The sequence below is a fragment of the Bacillus rossius genome (genome assembly GCF_032445375.1).
Source record: "Bacillus rossius redtenbacheri isolate Brsri chromosome 9 unlocalized genomic scaffold, Brsri_v3 Brsri_v3_scf9_1, whole genome shotgun sequence".
Classification (NCBI taxonomy): Eukaryota; Metazoa; Arthropoda; class Insecta; order Phasmatodea; family Bacillidae; genus Bacillus; species Bacillus rossius.
The window spans coordinates 18,551,145-18,570,003 of NW_026962012.1; the positions used below are offsets into that span (position 1 = coordinate 18,551,145).

Consider the following 18,859-nt stretch of genomic DNA (forward strand, 5'->3'; position numbering starts at 1 on the left):
AATCGCCCGCCCCCTTAATTCAGTGTATTTTTGTATCCCGTACTTTGTATTGCTAACTTACGTTACCCGAGTAACGAGTGCCACGTAACCTGTGCGCGCCCCCTTAATTCAGTGTATTTTGTGTCCTGCCTTTGTGTTACGAAATTACGTTACCTGCGTACCCAGCGAGACGTCTGAGACGTAACAACGTCCGAGGACACGTAACGCGGAACACAAACAATACGGCGCCACGGAATAACGAGTAAACCCCCCCCCCCCCCCCCGTCACCCCCGGGGACCTCTGTAGAGTGTTGTATTGTGTACGACTCGTTCCTATGAATAAAAGGTACGACACCACCACCTCAACTCCACGCCTCTTATTTAAAATCATCTCACGCAACACCGCCGCCGGCCCTAGTGGGCCACGCAGGGGCACATACATCCACGACCCCAAATTCACGACTAGAAACGAGCTAGTCTGGCGCCCACCCGGACAACACAGATCAAGAATCGCCTTTTCCCACTAGGAGCCACACCGGGACTCGAGCCCGAGACCCCGGACGACGGCATTTGGCGCCCGCTGCGTGGGGCAGAAAATAACGTGAAAATTTTTTTTTTCCACCTCCTGGACATTTTCGAGATAAATTCACCAACAGGCGACAGCGGAGACACGAAACGGCCATTTTGGACACAGGAAGGGTCGAAAGCCAGACAGACCGGCGCGACGAGGCGAGCGGACAAAGGACACTCCAACCACCCCCACCCCCGCACGTCATCACGGCGAGGCGAGCAACGGAGCGACGTCACCACCCCCACCCCGCGCGGACCGTTTTCGCCTCCTCTTTGTGCGGCTGTCCGGGCGCCTGCCCCCACCTCGCCACCCCTCTTCTCGCTCTCCGCTTCGGGCAACCATCCTGATACCCCCACCCCGCGCGGACCGTTTTCGCCTCCTCTTTGTGCGGCTATCCGGGCTCCTGCCCGCCGCCGATCTCAAACCCGCGCGCTACAACACACGCTCGGACTACAAACAGCCTGTCGCAAATGGCGAACTTGAACATACAACATACAGCTCACCATGCAGGCACCACCTACGGACCTCGTGTGCACGCGTTGCCTATTACCAAGGGAAATAGACCTATTTACGGGATCACTGCCGTGGTATAGGACATGCCAATGCGCGAACACCCGGGACAATGTCACCGACCATACCTGGGTCAAGCCCTGGAGCGAGACGTTACTCGGCGAGCCGCACACCCAATTACCGTGGTCATGGGCACCGCTCAAGACGGAGGCACCAGCTAATGTCACACTGGGAGGCATACTACCGACTATGGGCCTCACGAGTGCCCGGAACAATCTGGCACCCAAATACATCCCAACACCAAGCGCAATCACCGGACCAAACACGGGGATGCATACACGCAACCCGTGCAACACAGGGAAGTTAGCACTACCCGAGTTCAGCGGAATAGGGCACAAAGTACCCAGAGACTTCCTAACACACTGCGAGGTCAGACTGGCACGGTCCGGAATACCGACCGATGAATGGTCGGGGCGAGCGAGCGAACAGTTGAAGGGGACCGACCGCCAATGGTGGAACATCTGGGGACGCTTCGGCATGCCCTGGGAGGAGTTTGCCACGTCATTCAACCGCCGATTTGACACGGAACACGCACTGGTCCAATGCACTATGCAGTTCTATGGCGAACGCCAACGCGACGGCGAACCCGTCGAGCTGTTTCTGGCCAAGAAAATGCAGCTGTTCAACCGAGTAGCACCCGGCGCCGCACCAACCACCGCGCTCGCAACCATTACCACCCTCTTACACAATGAACTGCAACCGTTCATGCGGTGTTACCGCGCAGAGGAAGTCGAGGACTACGTCCGACAAGCCATAGACACGGAACGGAACATCCGGGGACTGCGGCACTACGACCCCCCGAACACCGACCGGCCCTGGTCAGACGCCCAATGGGTCAGAGAATAGCCAGCGTCCCGAACCGGGAAGCAGGGGGCTACCCACCCGACCGCGACGAGCCATCGAGGACGCACCACCACCTGGTAGGCCCGATGGGACATCGACACAACAGGATCCCCCACTACCGCGATGCCAGTTGGGCTGCCCTGCAGGTACTCGCCACTGGCATGTCGACTGCCCACGCCGGCAAACACCACCCGTCACCAACACGTCGGGAAACGCCCACCCGGGGGCACGGCGGTAAAACCCGCGCCTCCGAGCAACCCGAGCCAACCCACACCCGCCGCGGAAACAGCCACACCGCAGCTCAACCAGCTAGTCCGCCCACGCGACGGCCTACTCCGCATCCCAGTGGAAGTCAACGGACGACCCACGGCGGCCCTGGTAGACACGGGCGCGAGCCACGTGTTCGTGGCCCCCCACCTGGTACCCCACGGCGCGCTACAGCCCCACCAAGCCGAGTTGCGGTAAGCAACCAGCACACAACCGGGAAGGACAGTGGGGCAAGCCGAACGCGAGGTACGCATTCGGGACGACGTCACCACGGTAACCGCCCTGGTGGTAGAGGACTTACATGAAGGGATAGTACTAGGCCAACCATGGTTAGCGAGACAAGATGCGGTGATCGAAATGAAACCCAGACGAGTTTACATTGGCACCCGCGAGCGACTCACTGTGTACGCCATAGGCACTATCCCCGAGAGTCAGGGGGAGAAGGTAACCTTAGACCAGTTCCGCCACAACGTTCCCCACAAGTACCGAGCAGCAGTGGAACGCGTGTTGGCAGAAAGACAGGACGTCTTCGCGGTAGCCGACCCACTGAAGCGCACCACCATCACCGAACACCACATCCCGACCACCCACGACAACCCAGTACACGAGGCCCCGAGAGGCTACGGGTTCCGGGAGCAGAGGGCCATCCGGGAGCAGGTGGCGGACATGCTTCGCGACGGGGTAGTCGAACCGTCCAACAGTCATTACAATGCTTGCGTCGTAGTGGCCCCAAAGAAAGACGGTTCGCTACGCTTCTGCGTCGATTTTCGGCCGCTAAACGCGATCACTATTAGCTCACCCCCACCTCAAATCAGCGTCGACGCCGCCGTAGCCGGACTCGGCCGCGCGAAAGTCTTCAGTACGCTCGACCTGAAGGCTGGGTATTGGCAAGTGCCCATACGAGCGGAAGACAGGGGAAAAACCGCGTTCACGATACCAGACGGTCGGAAGTTTCAATTTCGCGCCATGCCCATTGGGCTAAAGTGCGCACCGGCCACGTTCCAGGGAATGATGACCCGAGTGTTGGAGGGGTACCTGGGCCGGTTTACGATCGCGTACCTCGACGACGTGATCGTCTTCTCCGAGACGTAGGAGGACCACGCCAGACACCTGGCGCTGGTCCTAGAACGCTTGGCCACACACCATCTCACGGCCGCACACCTCAAGTGTCATATAGGGACCCAGGAGGTCGAATTCCTAGGCCACCTAGTAAGCGCGGCTGGTAACAGACCCCAACCCGTTCACTTGCGCAAGATCGCTGAAGCGGTACCACCGCGGACGAGGAAGGAACTCCAACGGTTTATCGGCCTAGTGAACTGGCTCAGGGGGTACATTCCCGACTTCTCCCGTACCATCGCACCGCTGACCGACCTCCTGTCACCACGGGCACGGTACCATTGGGGCGAACCCGCGCAACGCGCCTTTGAAGAAATAAAAGCCGCCTTCACTCGCTGTCACACCCTCACACGAGTCGACCCCGGACGCCGCCTCTACCTCCAGACCGACGCCAGCGCACTCGGTGTGGGCGCGGTGCTTTTCCACACGGACCCGAACGGGGTCCGCGAGGTCATCGACTACGCTAGCGCGAAGCTCGGACCGTCCGAACGCCGGTATCACAGCAACGAGCAAGAGTGCCTAGCCGTAGTCTGGGCCATGAAAAAGTACCGGCCCCACCTGGAGGGGAAGTGCTTCACACTGAGGACGGACAACAGCTGCCTCACCTGGCTGCGTACGATGCAGGGGCGGAAAGGCAAACTCATACGATGGGCGCTATTCCTCCAGTCTTTCGACTTCGACGTCGAACACGTTCCCGGCACAGAGAACCAGCTCCCCGACTTACTGTCGCGGGAACCCGACGCCCGAACAGAGCTGATGGACGAGGACGACTGGGAGGAGATTCTACCCCCGGACACACCACACGGACACGCATCGCACGACTCGGCATGCGCGCGCATCACGGCCGACGTGGACGGGGACGAAGACCCACCCAACACCGTGGCCGACGTCCAGGACCGGGTACGTCGAGCACAGGAAACGTCAATAGACGCGGCAAGACGCCGCCAGCAAGCGACCGCCGGACATGAGGCGTGGCGCGTGCAAGACGGCCTGATTCAGACTCACACACCCAGACACCAGGAAGACTGGAGGACCTACGTCCCGACGGAAGCCCGAGAAGCGGTCCTTCGGTTCTTCCACGACCACGACCTCGCTGGACACCCAGGGACCGATCAGACACGACGAGAAGTCACCCGGAACTACCACTGGCCCCGCATCACGTACGACGTACGTACGTACGTGCGCGAATGCGAGATCTGTCAGGCGAGGAAAGCGAGGCGGCGTGACGGCGAGGAGCAACAACGACCCAGGGAACACACCACCGCCTTCCAAACGATAGCCTTAGACGTAATGGGCCCCTACCCCCGCACGCCGCGCGGCAAACGCTTCCTCCTCGTCGTGACGGACCTCTTCACGCGGTGGACGGAGGCGTATCCATGCGGGAACGTGCGCACACCTACCATCATCAGCCTGCTGTCCAGGGAATTCCTGTCACGTTGGGGATACCCCCAGTCGGTGTTGACGGACAACGCCAGTCAGTTCCTGGGGCGACATTGGAAGGGCTGGTGCGACGAACACCAGATCGAGCACCACACGACACCCGCCTACCATCCGAGAGCGAACCCGACAGAGCGCCGGAACCAGGAACTGAAGGCACAGCTCCGGATCCGGCTGGGGGCGGACCACACGCAGTGGGACCTACACGTGGCTGACGCCCTCTTCTGTGTACGGCGCCGCACCAACGCCGCAACCGGCCGCACACCGGCCGAAGTGATACAGGGCCACAACCTGCCTTTACCGGGAGAGTGGGCCACACACGGCACTCCACACCCCGATGAGACGACGGAGGAACGCGACCAACGACGGGTGACTCTGCATGACGAGGCAAGATGTAGGCAGGAGAGGTACGCCAACCGGATCACCCCAACCACAGACCAACCTCCACCCGCCGTGTAGGTCGGCGATCAGGTGTTCGCGCGACTACACCCACTTTCAGCCGCACCCCGCAACTATTGCGCGGGACTGGCCCCGCGCTGGGGCGGGCCATACACGGTACGGCGACGACTAGGCAGGACGACGTACTTAGTCCGCAAGGAGGGACGGCGCCTGAAGAAAGTACACAGGGACGACATCCGGCTCACCGCCCTACCTGGGGAGAGGAACCCAGACGGAGACGCAGGACCCCCCACTCCGGACGAAAACGGACGCCATACACCGGAGAGCGACGCCGTCGAGGAAGAGGACGACTTGCCAGAAGAGACCCCCGCTAGAAGCCGACCCGAACCACGCCTATACCGCACCCTGGTGTTCACGAACACCACGTCCAACAGGCCCCGAGACGAACCCGCGGACACGCCCGGGCCATCACCCGCAGAGGCCGCGTCAGACGACGAGGCGAGGCTACGACCACGGCGGTGGCGGCGCCCGCCCACGTACCTCGACGATTACGCCCTTAGCACAGCCGCGGGAGACACCGGGGGCGACCCCACCCACGACGTGCCAGACGAACCGGCAGAGGTCCACGAGGACGCACCGGAGCGCGACGCCGTCCAGGAAGAGGACGACTGGCCAGAAGCGACCCCCGCTAGAAGCCGAACCGAACCACGCCCATACCGCACCCTGGTGTTCACGAACACCACGTCCGACAGGCCTCGAGACGAAACCGCGGACACGCCCGGGACATCACCCGCAGAGGCCGCGTCAGACGACGAGGCGAGGTCATGGCCACGGCGGTGGCGGCGCCCGCCCACGTGCCTCGACGATTACGCCCTTAGCACAGCCACGGGGGACACCGGGGGCGACCCCACCCAAGACGTGCCAGACGAACCGGAAGAGGTCCACGAGGACGCACCGGAGACGGCAGTAGTACCCTGGGAAGGGAGCGGGGTGTTCAAGAGCCCCCCACCGCAATACTACCCACGGGGCGATGAAGCAGAGGCCGTGGAGATCGCCGAGCTGTCACACAGCATAGGTCAATCCGACGTGGGCAACGACGACGGGCCAACGCCGATCTTCCGGAGAGACCGACCCGGAGATCGCCGCCTCAGCCTCAGCCGCCATACCCGAACGGGAACGGACTCCGTACTAGTCCACGAACTGTCAACCGCCGCCGAAGGAGGACCTCCGCGGACCGGGACATCGACCGGGGACAAGCGAATCCGCCAGCGAGCCCGCGGAACGACCCCGACAGGCCCACAGACCTCCAGCTCACCTAGCCGACTACGACCTGGGACCAGGGCGCAGAGTCCGTCAGCCGCAAGGCCATCTCGACGAGTCGACCCCCGGATGTTCGGCGTGGGACGACCCGGGACAGGTGCTCGGACCCTACCAACTGCGGCCACCGCGAGCACCACCCGGGTGGAGCTGTTGCCGGAGCTAGGAGGCGCCACGACGCCGCCCCCGGCACGCCTGCCACGACGGCAACCGGGGCGGCGCACACGCTGGCCCAGTCGGCCACAATCACCAGGTCCAGTGCGCTGGCCCTACCAACCGCTGACCCCACACCGGCACCACGCCGCCGCCCCCGGCACGCCTGCCACGACGGCAACCGGGGCGGCGCACACGCTGGCCCAGTCGGCCACAATCACCAGGTCCAGTGCGCTGGCCCTACCAGCCGCTGACCCCGCACAGGCGCCATGACGCCGCCCCCGGCACGCCTGCCACGACGGAAACCGGGGCGGCGCACACGCTGGCCCAGTCGGCCACAATCACCAGGTCCAGTGCGCTGGCCCTACCAGCCACTGACCCCGCACAGGCGCCACGACGCCGCCCCCGGCACGCCGGCCACGACGGCAACCGGGGCGGCGCGCACGCTGGCCCAGGCGGCCACGATCACCAGGTCCAGTACGCGGAGCCAACCAGCTGCTGAGCCGCGAACCACGCCGGGATGGAGCGGCCAGGGTTAGGGGTGGCCCCATGTTAGCGGGACCATAAGCGGCGTAAGGTCGGGCTTCGCAGGGGGGGGGGGGAGTTTGACGTCGTCTGGCCGACGACCACCCCAGAGCCCGACCTGCACCCGCTAGTATACGCTCCCGCTAACGGAACACACCCCTGGCCATGGCCCACCCGAGTCAGGCGAGCCGAACAGCAATTAGAGGCAAAACCGCGGAAACCTGAGTAGACAAGAGAAGAACCGTACCCATTCCTCCTGAAACATTAAATTAGGATTTTAGCGACAATAAAATCTCTTCCAGACACACCCGTTTGGAGTCTAGCGTAATGAGGTCACCCCTGGCGCGAGAGAGGCCGAGCCTCCCTCGGACGCCATGCCAGTTCGGCAGTTCAGCGCAGCTCACGGACCGGGGCGGACCTACGTCCCACGGAGAGGCAACATCTTTTGTCTTCATCGAAAGTAACGTCCGGTAAATATAGTCACTAATTAACAGAACCCCTTTTATTACTTAACCTCTCCGTGAGTACCCTGTCCCTTTTTTCGGTCTAGGACCTAATCCGGCCGCATCAATTTAAAGACACCCCGCACCACACTTGGTCAGCGGGGCTGTTCTTCAGTATACGGCACGGGCCGTCTCCCGCAACTTACAGAACTTTATTTAAGGTCACGCGCACGGCGCTGACCACAAACCCGCAAGGGAACTTGGACAAACTTAATTGCGGTGCGTGTTTCACCACAGTGGGCACAACACCCGCGCCGAGACATTTGCATACGGGATTGGCCGTCTCCAATCGCCCGCCCCCTTAATTCAGTGTATTTTTGTATCCCGTACTTTGTATTGCTAACTTACGTTACCCGAGTAACGAGTGCCACGTAACCTGTGCGCGCCCCCTTAATTCAGTGTATTTTGTGTCCTGCCTTTGTGTTACGAAATTACGTTACCTGCGTACCCAGCGAGACGTCTGAGACGTTACAACGTCCGAGGACACGTAACGCGGAACACAAACAATACGGCGCCACGGAATAACGAGTAAACCCCCCCCCCCCCCCCGTCACCCCCGGGGACCTCTGTAGAGTGTTGTATTGTGTACGACTCGTTCCTATGAATAAAAGGTACGACACCACCACCTCAACTCCACGCCTCTTATTTAAAATCATCTCACGCAACACCGCCGCCGGCCCTAGTGGGCCACGCAGGGGCACATACATCCACGACCCCAAATTCACGACTAGAAACGAGCTAGTCTGGCGCCCACCCGGACAACACAGATCAAGAATCGCCTTTTCCCACTAGGAGCCACACCGGGACTCGAGCCCGAGACCCCGGACGACGGCAGCGTTAACCCCTACCTCTAGCCACAAGGCCGAACCCTCCCTGAGATCTCGAACCCAAGCAAAAATCACGTAAAAATCATAGAAGGTAGCGGGGATGGTGTCACAACCATTACTCAGTCGTGAAATTGAGAGAATATGAAGAAAATTATAGTATATATAATTTTTTTTTAATTTATTTGAAACCGATTAGGTCTAGTGAATATATAGTTACGAGTTCAGAGTGAAGAAAATGTGTTTCAATCATGCAAGTATTATTAAGCCCCTATCACACGATGGAAATTTCTTTGGAACGTCTTCAATAGCAGCTAAGGCCCTATTCTCGATGCTGTCGGAATAATTCCTTTAGAGGAATTGTTTAATTCAGAGAGATATTTGCTAAATCCTATTCCTGAACACTCGCTAGCGAAATTATGTATCGGAATTACATCACAAACTGTCGGAATTATTCTGCAACATCCCTTAGCTGATGGAATAACAATTTCGATAGAGATTTGAGAGTTTGTTGTTACTTGGTACATCTATTTGTTGAAAATGAATGCTATGTTATGGTTCTAAAATATATTTAAAATCACGTGGATGGTTGGTTAAGTTTGGTTAGCTACATTTAAATATTGTGAAATAGTGTGGATGACTTGTTCCATAAGGTTAGCACAATTTAAAACCAAAATAACTGGGTCGCCTCGTTATATTATGTGATATATATATATATGGATATAAATACATATCATGGTACTCTAGGCGGTCCTATCAACGAGTCGTACCATTCCAACATTTAAAATTCATGTGTTCGTGACGAGAAATAGCTTGTAACTGAACTACAATTTAAAGTATAAGAATATTATATTTGTTTCTGTGATTGGCAATGTCGGTATCTTAAATATTTGGAACTGCCATCAGCCGGGGTTTCGGGTGCGATTCCCGTGGTGAGTGAAGATAGTTTTCCGGGAGGGCGCCAGGCTAGCTCTGTCGTCTAACCGTGAGTGGGTCGATTGGCCCCAGCGTGTCCCCTATACTCGGTGGCTTGACTTGGAAAGTAGCGACGGCCGGGTTAATCCCTGCACCATAGAAAAAAAACCGACCCGGAGTCGCGTTGGGAGTTGCGTTGAAAAAGGTATTCGGTGATGACTATAGTTATCAGTCGTGAGGAATCGGAGACAAAACTTGAAGGCTCCCCACGGTTCACGCACGTCCGCTCCGGGCCGCGAGCTGATCAGAACTGCCTCAGTGGTTGGCGTGCATAGGGGGGGACACAACCTCCATGCGCCAAGGTTACGCCGCTCATCTCATTTTGGTGGAGACTTGGCGAGGGGTGCGTTCCGCCAGCAGGAGCCAGTACTGCGGGCTGAGGCTGGGCTAATGGCCTTCGGTCGGTACGACGTCAAACGCCACCCCCCCCCCCCCTCCGCCCTGAAGAAGCCCGGCCTTGCACGCGATCAGTCTCTGCAGCGGTTTGCAACCCTAGCATGTTGTTGACTCCCCATCCTGGCGCCTGGGGTGGCTACGGCTGGTGGGGCCGGCGCTCTGGACCTGGTGGCTGCGGCTGGTGGGGCACGTGGAGGCGTGATGAGGTAGGTGGTGGTGTGCAGTGTTGTGGTCGTGTGATGGTGTGGTGTGGTGGCCTAGTTTTCACAGCATGTCCAGGCGGTTGGGGCTCTGGGCAGTCGCAGGTGGTAGTGCGTGTCCACCGGTGGTCGAGTTTCCTCTGTCGTGCCCTCAGGATTGCGGGGGCCGCAATGGCCCCTCTGGGCCCTCCCGAGATCGTACTCGGCAAGGTGCCCCGGGGGCCGCCTGTCCCTGGCAGGTCTCATCACTTGGTGTGTGGGCGGTTCGTCAGGCGCTTCTGGTGGGTCGTGATGCGTCCGAGTGGTGGTTGTGGTGGTGTTGTTGTGGTCTTACATCGGTGTTGTATGGCGGTTGCTCGCGTCGTGGCTGTTGGATGGCCCGCTAGAGTAAGGTTGCCTCCTTTGTTCGGGTATACCCGGGGTTTCTCCTGCCTCGTCGTCGGGTTCCTCCACGATGGGTGTTATGCCCTCAAGTAGGGTTGCCGCCTCCTCCTCTGATGCGTGGGCGATCACTGGCCCAGCCGCACAGAGTTGTATTTGTTGTCTGGCAGCGCCGAGTACCACATCGTCGGGTTCGTTCATGGTGGCGGTGTCTCCCAATAGGCCCTCCGGATCGTTCAGTGAGACGTCGGTAATGGTCACCTGTCCGTGGCGGGTCATCTGTCCTGGTTTGCGTGACATCATCTCATGCGTGTAATATTGTCCGTCACTTGGTGTTTCCAGGTCGTCGAGGGCCTCTTCTGGTGTCCTGGTTCGGATGTCGTGGTCATGCTCTCCGGTAGCTGGTTCGGGCTTGTCTTCTACCGGTTGTTCATCGTCGTGCATGTCGTCGTGTGTCTCGTCGTGGTCGGGTTCTTCCGGCATCAGCTCACCCGGTGTCGTGGCCAGTCCTAGATCGTCGCGGTGGATCTTCCGGATGAGCCGCCCCCCGAGTCTGACCAGATATGCGGTCCTGCCCACGCGTCTCTGGATTTTGTAAGGCCCGCTCCAGCGCGGTGCCAATCTGGCGCAGTAGTTGAGGGGGCTGCAGACAGCGGGTGGACCCGGGCGTAGACTTGGTCTCCCGCTCGGACTAGGGGTGGCTCCCGCGTGGTCTTGGGGGTGATATTCTGCGAGTAGGACGTTTGTCGTCGTCGTGCTTCTTCATACATGTCTGTCCTGCGCTGGTCGCGTTTCTCTGTCCCTTCACCATCGTGCAGCATCCTGTGGCTGGCCCATTCGCCTGGGAGGTGCAAATTACTCCCTTGCACCATCTCTGTGGGCGTGTGGCCGGGCTGTTAGGCATGGTGTATGTCGGTGTGGTGAGTGCACTCGGCGGTTGAGCATGATGTGGTGCTGGGGTCGCCAGGTCCTGTCGTAAGTGTCGTGGTGGGTTCTGACATGGTTGGTATACCTGGTGGTCTTCGGTAGCGAGGTGTTGTGATAGGCGGCGCTTGTCGTGGCTCGTCGTGATCGTCACTGGCGCTCATATGGCGTATATGTCGGCACGGTGGATGCACTCGGCAGTTGAGCGTGGTGCGGTTCTGGGGTCATCGCGTCCTGTCGTGAGTGTCGTGGTGGGTGGTTCACGTCGTGCTGCCCTTGTCGCAGTTGGTTTTGCAGTGGTCGTGGCATCACCTGGTTCGCGTGTCGGTATTGCGGGCGGGGGGATCCATCTGTGTCCCCCCCTTACTCGTTTCCCGTCGGCTCTTGGTCGTGCGAGGTGGTGGGTGGCTGGTAGGTGGGTTGTGTTGTGCGCCGGGCGTTTGCCCGTCTAGGACAGTCGCTATGCCAATGGTACGTGCTCTGGGAGCATCCTAACCTGCACAGCGGCGGTTGATAACTCGCGCTGGCTTCTGGCTGCGTCAGGCCGTCGATGCGTAGCGTTCTTGGCTCCCTGAGGTTGGGGTGGTGGTGCCTGGATTGCTAGCAGGTGTCGGTGGTTGGGTGGGCTGCTCCGTTCTCGCTCGGGGACACGTGCGCTCCTTCCCCACATCCTCTGAACATTTTGCTCTGTTGACATCGCGAGTTGCACGTATTCCATGATGGTGTTTACTTGGGTGACACGCATGAACGGCTGGAGCTCGTCCCTCAACAGTAGGGTGATAGTGGGGAGTGCTCTGGTGGGCTCTGCGAGTGGTGCTATGCGCTTGAAGAGCTGTAGCTTGTGTGCCACGAAGTACTCAACGGGTTTGCCATCTCACTGTGTGTTCCCGTAGAATTGTGCGGTGCATTGCACCATCGTCGCGCCTGCATCGAACCGTTGGCTGAAGGTCACCGTGAACTCCTGCCACTCCATATAGAAGCGGCCCCATAGGCGCCACCATCTCAGGGCGCTTCCCCGCAGCTGTTCGCTGGTCCGCTCGGGCCACTCGTCGATTGGGGTTCCACTTCGCGTGAGTCGGATTTCGCACTGGTGGAGGTATGTGCGAGGGTCCTCGTGAGGCACACCACTGAATTCGGGTAACCTCGATGAGTATGGGGCAGTTCGCACCGACTCCATGCGCGTGTTGGTGGGTCGCGTTGCTATGTCGTGCCCAATCGGTTGTGCTGTGGTTTGGTGTGGGGGCATGCCGTAACACGTGTTTGGCTTGTTCCCGGTGACTGGCACTGTCAGCGTGGGTTGTGGTGGTATTGTATACCCTAACTAATTTTTCCTTCCAAATCTTCTCCCAGTCTATGTTCCACTGTTCGTGGTTCGCTTGGTTGGTAGGTGACGTGGTATTGGTTTGCGCTGTGCATTGGTACGTGCTTTGCCAAGGCAGTGAGCCTGTCAGCAATTCGGCGGTTCTCGGTTGCTTGCAGTGTGCACATGTCCTGTTGGATGTTTGGTGAAACATAGTTGTGTTGCGACTCTTGGTGCTTTGGACAGCTGTTATCGTTGACGTGCCGCACGCGCCTTAGCTGGTCCGCGGGCTAGGTGCCCGGACAGCCGCAAAAAAAACAGTCGTTGAGGGGAGGGGATGTCGGGCTGTGGCATCGCGCTCCTGCGTCGCGAATGACACGAAGCAGGTGGTTGCGGGGGGTGGGGAGAAGCTCCTATGTCCTCTCGCCTCGACGCGCCGTCTGTCTGAACTTGATCGGTTCTCGCCCGCAAAATGGCCGTTTCGTGCCCGCTTTGTCGTCTGAGTTGGGAATGGCTTGAAGAATTCTGTTTTGAGATTTCTCCTGGTTTGTTTTCTGTCTGGTTTTGCTTGACGGGTGTTTCTCTTGCTAATTTATTTTGCACTATTTGCCACACGCCCTAAAATAATTGTGCGATGATTATGCAAGTGCGACGATTATGGGGAAAAACCTTGGTACTGCTAGTCAGCCATGTACATCTTTTCACTGATGTGGGTCAGCAAGAGTACTGTACAGGCAAAAAAAAAAGATTGTGCTTTTAATTTGTATTTGTCTCATTCGCTCCTCTACTAAATATTTCACACTTGGTCACAATTGTATTATTTCATCATTACATTTTTAGGTACAGAGAAAATCTAAACATTCTTGCCTTATAACATGACTACTTCTAAAAATAATTTGCAATTGGTCAATGGTCAATGACTCATTCAAATTTATCACTTTAAGTCACTGTATAGACAAAAACACAGGATGGCAGACACCGAGAATCACTACTAACAGAACCAACCAGGGGATGTGAGAAAAAGATAATTGAAAAATCTTGTGTGTGTGTGTGTGTGCATAAAACAACACACAAACACACACCAACACGCACAATCATACACAAAAACACACACACCTACTCATAAAACACACAAACCCCCACACACCTCACACAACCCACACAACTCAACACAACACCACAAAACACAACACAATATAAAAACAAACACCACACACACACTTTCAACACACACACTACTCAACACGCACACACACATAAAACACACACAACACAAATACACATACACACAACACAAACTCATAAACCACACATAAAAATCGCACTCTCACAACTAACACACACACACAAATATACACACAATACCACACACACAAAAATACACAACATCAAATATACACATTAATCACCCAGTTAGGAAAAGAGCAAAAAAAAAAAAAAAGACAACAAACAGTTTAATAGTGTAACATATAATTTATTTATCTGTAGGATGCCATGAATGAGCAGACTAGGGCCGGATGAGCAGCATGCGGCGTGCGCACGTCATGCCCACGAGCCGAGCGTACTGTTCCACCTCCTGCAGGCAGTCGGGGCCGGGCGAGCTCTTGGCAGCGAACACGCTGAACCGCATGGCCGTGTGCTTCCACAGCACCACCACCTGCAACCACGCGCTGCCGTCCGCCCTGCTCCCGACCCTCCGCGCCGGCCTTGCAGTCATTACTGCACACTGACATACAGGAAAATGTAATAGCTTATATGAAGCCAAGGCAAACAACGCTGCTATAAGTCTCAGAGTGTACTTACCTGTCCTAGCACTACACAACTGCCCTGTCTCTGACTTTAGCATTCTTGCACAGGTAACACTACTAGCTTACGTTCGGAAAGGGAAGGCAATGCTCGATCAAGCCTCACTGATATGTCTCGGGGCACAGCATGAAGGACAGTAGTTACCTGTCCTAGTACTACACAACTGTCCTGGTCGCAGACTACAGCATCCTCGCACTACCTACTGTACTTGCTGATGGTTGCAGGGTCATACAACTCTGCACCAAGCTCCACTGGTATGTCTCAGGGCACAGTAGAAAGGACAGTAGTTAGATGTCCTTGCAACACACAGCTGACCTAGTTGCTTACACCAGCGTCCTTGCACAGCTAAAACCACTTACTGACGTCAAGAAAGGGCAGGAAACGCTCCAAAAATCTCCACTGGAATGATTCGGGGCAAAGCAAGAAATACAGTAGTTACTGTCATAGCACTACAAAACTGTCCTGGTCGCAGAATCTAGCATCCTCTCAAGGTGACTTTTCATGCTGACGTTAAGCAGGCGCATATGATGCTCCACCAAGCTCCTTTGGTTTGTTTCAAGACACAGCAGAAAGAACAGCAGGAAGTTCAATAGGTCCTGATACAGCACTTGACTACTGTCCTGGTTACAGACTTGAGCATCCACGCACTGCTGAGTGTACCTCCTTAAGTTCAACTTGGGTAAGCAAGGATCTACCAAGCTCCACTGGTATGGATCAGAAAACTGCAGTAATGTCTGTAGTGACTGAACTAGCACAACACAACTGTCCTTGACATAGATTCTAGCATCCTCGCACAGACTACTGTGCTTCTGAAGTTCAGAAAGGGCAAGCAACGCTCTACCAAGCTCCACTAGTTGGTCTCAGGGCAAGACAGCAAGGACAATATATACCTATCCTAGCATCACACAATTGTCCTGGTCAAAGACTACAGATTCCTTACAAATGTAATATTAATTGCTAACGTACAAAAGGGTCAGGCAAAGCTCCACATGGCTCCAAAGGTATGTCTCTAGGCACAACAGAAAGGACAAACGTAACGTGTCCTAGCACCCAACAGCCTTGTGGTCCCAGACTACAGCATCCTTACACAGGTAAAACTACTTCCTAACGTTCATCAGTGGCAGGTAACACACCTTCAAGCTCGTCTGATATGTCTCAGGACACACCATAAAGGTAGGTAGTACCTGACCCAGCACTACACAACTGTCCTGGTTAGAGACTAGAGTGTCCTCGCACAAGCGACTGTACTTGCTGACATCCAGCAGGGGTAAGCAGCGTTCCACTGGTATCCACCGGTATGTCTCAGGGCACAGCAGGAAGGACAGTAGTTACCTGTCCTAGCACCACACAGCCGTCCTGGTCACAGACCCCAGCGTCCTCGCACAGGCGACTGTACTTGCTGACATCCAGCAGGGACAGGCAGCGTTCCACTGGTATCCACCGGTATGTCTCAGGGCACAGCAGGAATGACAGTAGTTACCTGTCCTAGCACCACACAGCCGTCCTGGTCACAGACTCCAGCGTCCTCGCACAGGCGACTGTACTTGCTGACATCCAGCAGGGGCAGGCAGCGTTCCACTGGTATCCACCGGTATGTCTCAGGGCACAGCAGGAAAGATGGTCTGTAGTTGGCCTTGTAGCGCATCTTGACGCAGGAGTGGATGTAGAAGCCCATGTAGTAGTACTGCAGCGTCGGTGTGGCACGGTGAAGTGCGCGCGTGAACTCCAGCTCTCTGCACACATTCCCCAGTTTCCATGTGGCTGACCTCCTGTAGGTACATTTATAATGGTTTTTATTATACCTACTCCATTTTCCAAATAATATGAGACATGTTTGTTAAAAGCCATCTTCATACTTGATTTCAGGTTATAATGCTCTTTTTAAATTGATTTCTTTGAAACCATTTCATTTAATTAATGTCAGTGTGAGCACGATTGATTGTGATAAAAACACTGTTAACAATGCACATAGTGAAATGATGCTCAAAAAGCATCCTCAAGTTGGTACAGACTCTTTTATTAACATTTTACACTTCCTGTTCACTTTAACGTTGTGTCATTGCAAGCTTTTGTAATGGGGTGAAAGAAAAATTAAGAATAAGGGTGGCTTGAAACGCTCCACTATGGGTGTAACAAATTCTAACTTATCATTGATAACAAACAAGGCCTGGAAGCATGTGCTGACAAATGCAAAGGAAACACAGTAGTGTGCGGAATATCCAGAGCCAGAGCGGAGTGAGAGGCAAATAAATATAGCTTACCTCCTACAAGCATCAGCTGCACAGTTACTGTGGATCTTAAGACTAATTGGCTTGGGCTATTATGCTGTTTTGAGGAAAAATAAAAAACGGGAATAAAGTTTAGAGGTAACCCACTGGGATAGGCAATTATGTACGTGACAACAACCAAATGTCTAGATTTGATCCCCGGTATATTATATTATTATCATTCTTATTATTTTTCTTGTGGCAGTTTTCCAGCAAGCACATAATATGAGTTTAAATTATCTTGAACAGAAGGATCACCATTAGTTGGCGATAAAATTAAACTTGACATTAAACACAGAAATTACAAAGTGAAATTTTACGAAGAGCTGGTACCCTTAAATTTAATAAAGTTGTCGGCCTGCCGCAGTGACATTACGTGTTTATTTTTATAGTTTTAATTTAACCAAAAACATAGGTGCTAGAATGTCCTATTACATAGTTTCCCTAGTTTTTCTTATAAAATGGTCTCCTTGCCAGCTGAGAAAGTTATGATGGTAAAACCGCATAGTGAAAGCCAAACCAAACCAGCAGGTAACACCAACAGGAGGAGCGGTGCGACTCATGCTGTGAGAATCGAGAGCTCCTGCATTGGGGGATGCGTAACACCGCCGGTCTCTCCGAGAAGATGAGATCTGTGGGGGAAGTTTACAGTTGCACCCACACTACGCACAGAGAGACACCAAGCGTAGTGAGTCCAGATGGAGAAGCCTAAAGATGCAAGGAAGGCCAAAATAAAATAAACAAGGCGTATTACTTACCATTTGGTGGGTAGTAATGTACATAAGATCAAGTTAGCACAGTCGAGGCAGACGCGCGGGACCGAAACGTCGTACTACTGCGGAGCGGCATTGATAAATCGCTACGAGACAGAAAAGCAAACGAAACAAGGGACTAGTATTCCCACGCGAAAGCGACTGCATCTCGCGACAGCCAGTCCATCTCGGGGCAACCACGAATTCCGTGTCACGAGGCGAGACAGACCACGGGTCGATGCTCCGGACACAGGGAACAAGGGGTTCGGGGGAAGCTGCTGTGGCGGGAACTTGGCAGAACCGGCGATGGGCCTGACCAGCGTTGCCGAGTTCGGAGGCTCGTGCCCCAGTAGGGGCTGACGAGGAGTCTCGCCCGGAGCCACCGTGAGGGAGAGGAACTACATCCTAGCCGCGATCAGGAGCGACGAGAAAAGAACGAGTAGTGCTAAATTAACGTGGGGCTGCTGGATCATCAGCGCGCGGCGCTGAGAAACAAACAGAAACCAATCTGGCAAAGTTTAAGTTGGAGAGTACAGAAAGGAAAATAAATTTAAATTAGCTAGGTGGATCAGATATTAAAAAAAATAAAATTGAGGTAAAACCTTGAATTGTGCCAAGAGGTTACTGATTCGAGGCACAGGCTGCTGCTTTTTGTGTACTACATTCTTACTTGGAAACTCACCACACTTAAAACATTAGAATGAAGACTTAAAAACAGGGTTTTGAGTCAAGATGGGTGCACTGCTGAACATGAATTGGTTAAACCATAACACGAAGTGAGTTACGTTCCCTGACAATGCAATTAAGTTTACACCAAATACAAGACTCTGCAACATAATTAGCACTTACTTCTCTACAGTACTAGCTAACCCATCAATTTGTACCGGCTGCATGTGGTTTCCAGTTATGGACTATGTCTTACCCCTCCCTTCAGCTTGCTTCTCCTTTCCTTACCCCTCTCGAGTTGACGTTTTCCCCTCCGCGCATGCGCCTCAGGTCGTAGACAGTCGTAGCTAGTTTGAACCACGATTTAACTTTCTTCTTCTCTCGACTCTTGGCCAGACATGGTGTCACAATTTAAGGACAGTTGACGGCCGCTGAACTGCTGTGTGGGCAACACTGTGTGAGCAACGGTCGCGATGGTATTTAATTAGCAGTTAAGATTTTAAATGTTTGGGAGTCCGAAATTTCAACTCGGATGGAGCTTGTTTGCATTTTAGTTTGATTCTGTATAGTTGCTAGTTTCATGTGTTCGTTTTCTATTTAACTTATAAATGGGTAAATTTGGCAACAGGTATGGTAGTGAGCTCGCAGCACGAATTTTGTGTCAAATGTTGCTTGTTCATGCTGTAAC

At 55.0% G+C, this 18,859-nt stretch overlaps 1 protein-coding gene across 4 annotated transcripts in view; it reads right to left on the bottom strand.

Annotated features, from left to right (window-relative positions):
* Window positions 1–14,133: 14,133 nt before the first annotated feature.
* Window positions 14,134–18,859, bottom strand: part of LOC134542733 (arginyl-tRNA--protein transferase 1) — a 49,377-nt gene continuing 44,651 nt past the window's right edge. For 2 of the 4 annotated variants that reach the window (XM_063387229.1, XM_063387230.1), the window contains exons 9-10: window positions 15,967–16,219; window positions 14,134–14,337 (exon numbers count right to left, since the gene is read on the bottom strand). In XM_063387229.1, coding sequence (XP_063243299.1) covers window positions 14,188–14,337; window positions 15,967–16,219 — 403 coding nt within the window. In that variant the 3' untranslated portion in view covers window positions 14,134–14,187. Of the gene's footprint in view, window positions 14,407–15,966; window positions 16,220–18,859 lie in introns of all 4 variants that reach the window. The other 2 variants (XM_063387227.1, XM_063387228.1) reach the window with 1 other exon arrangement.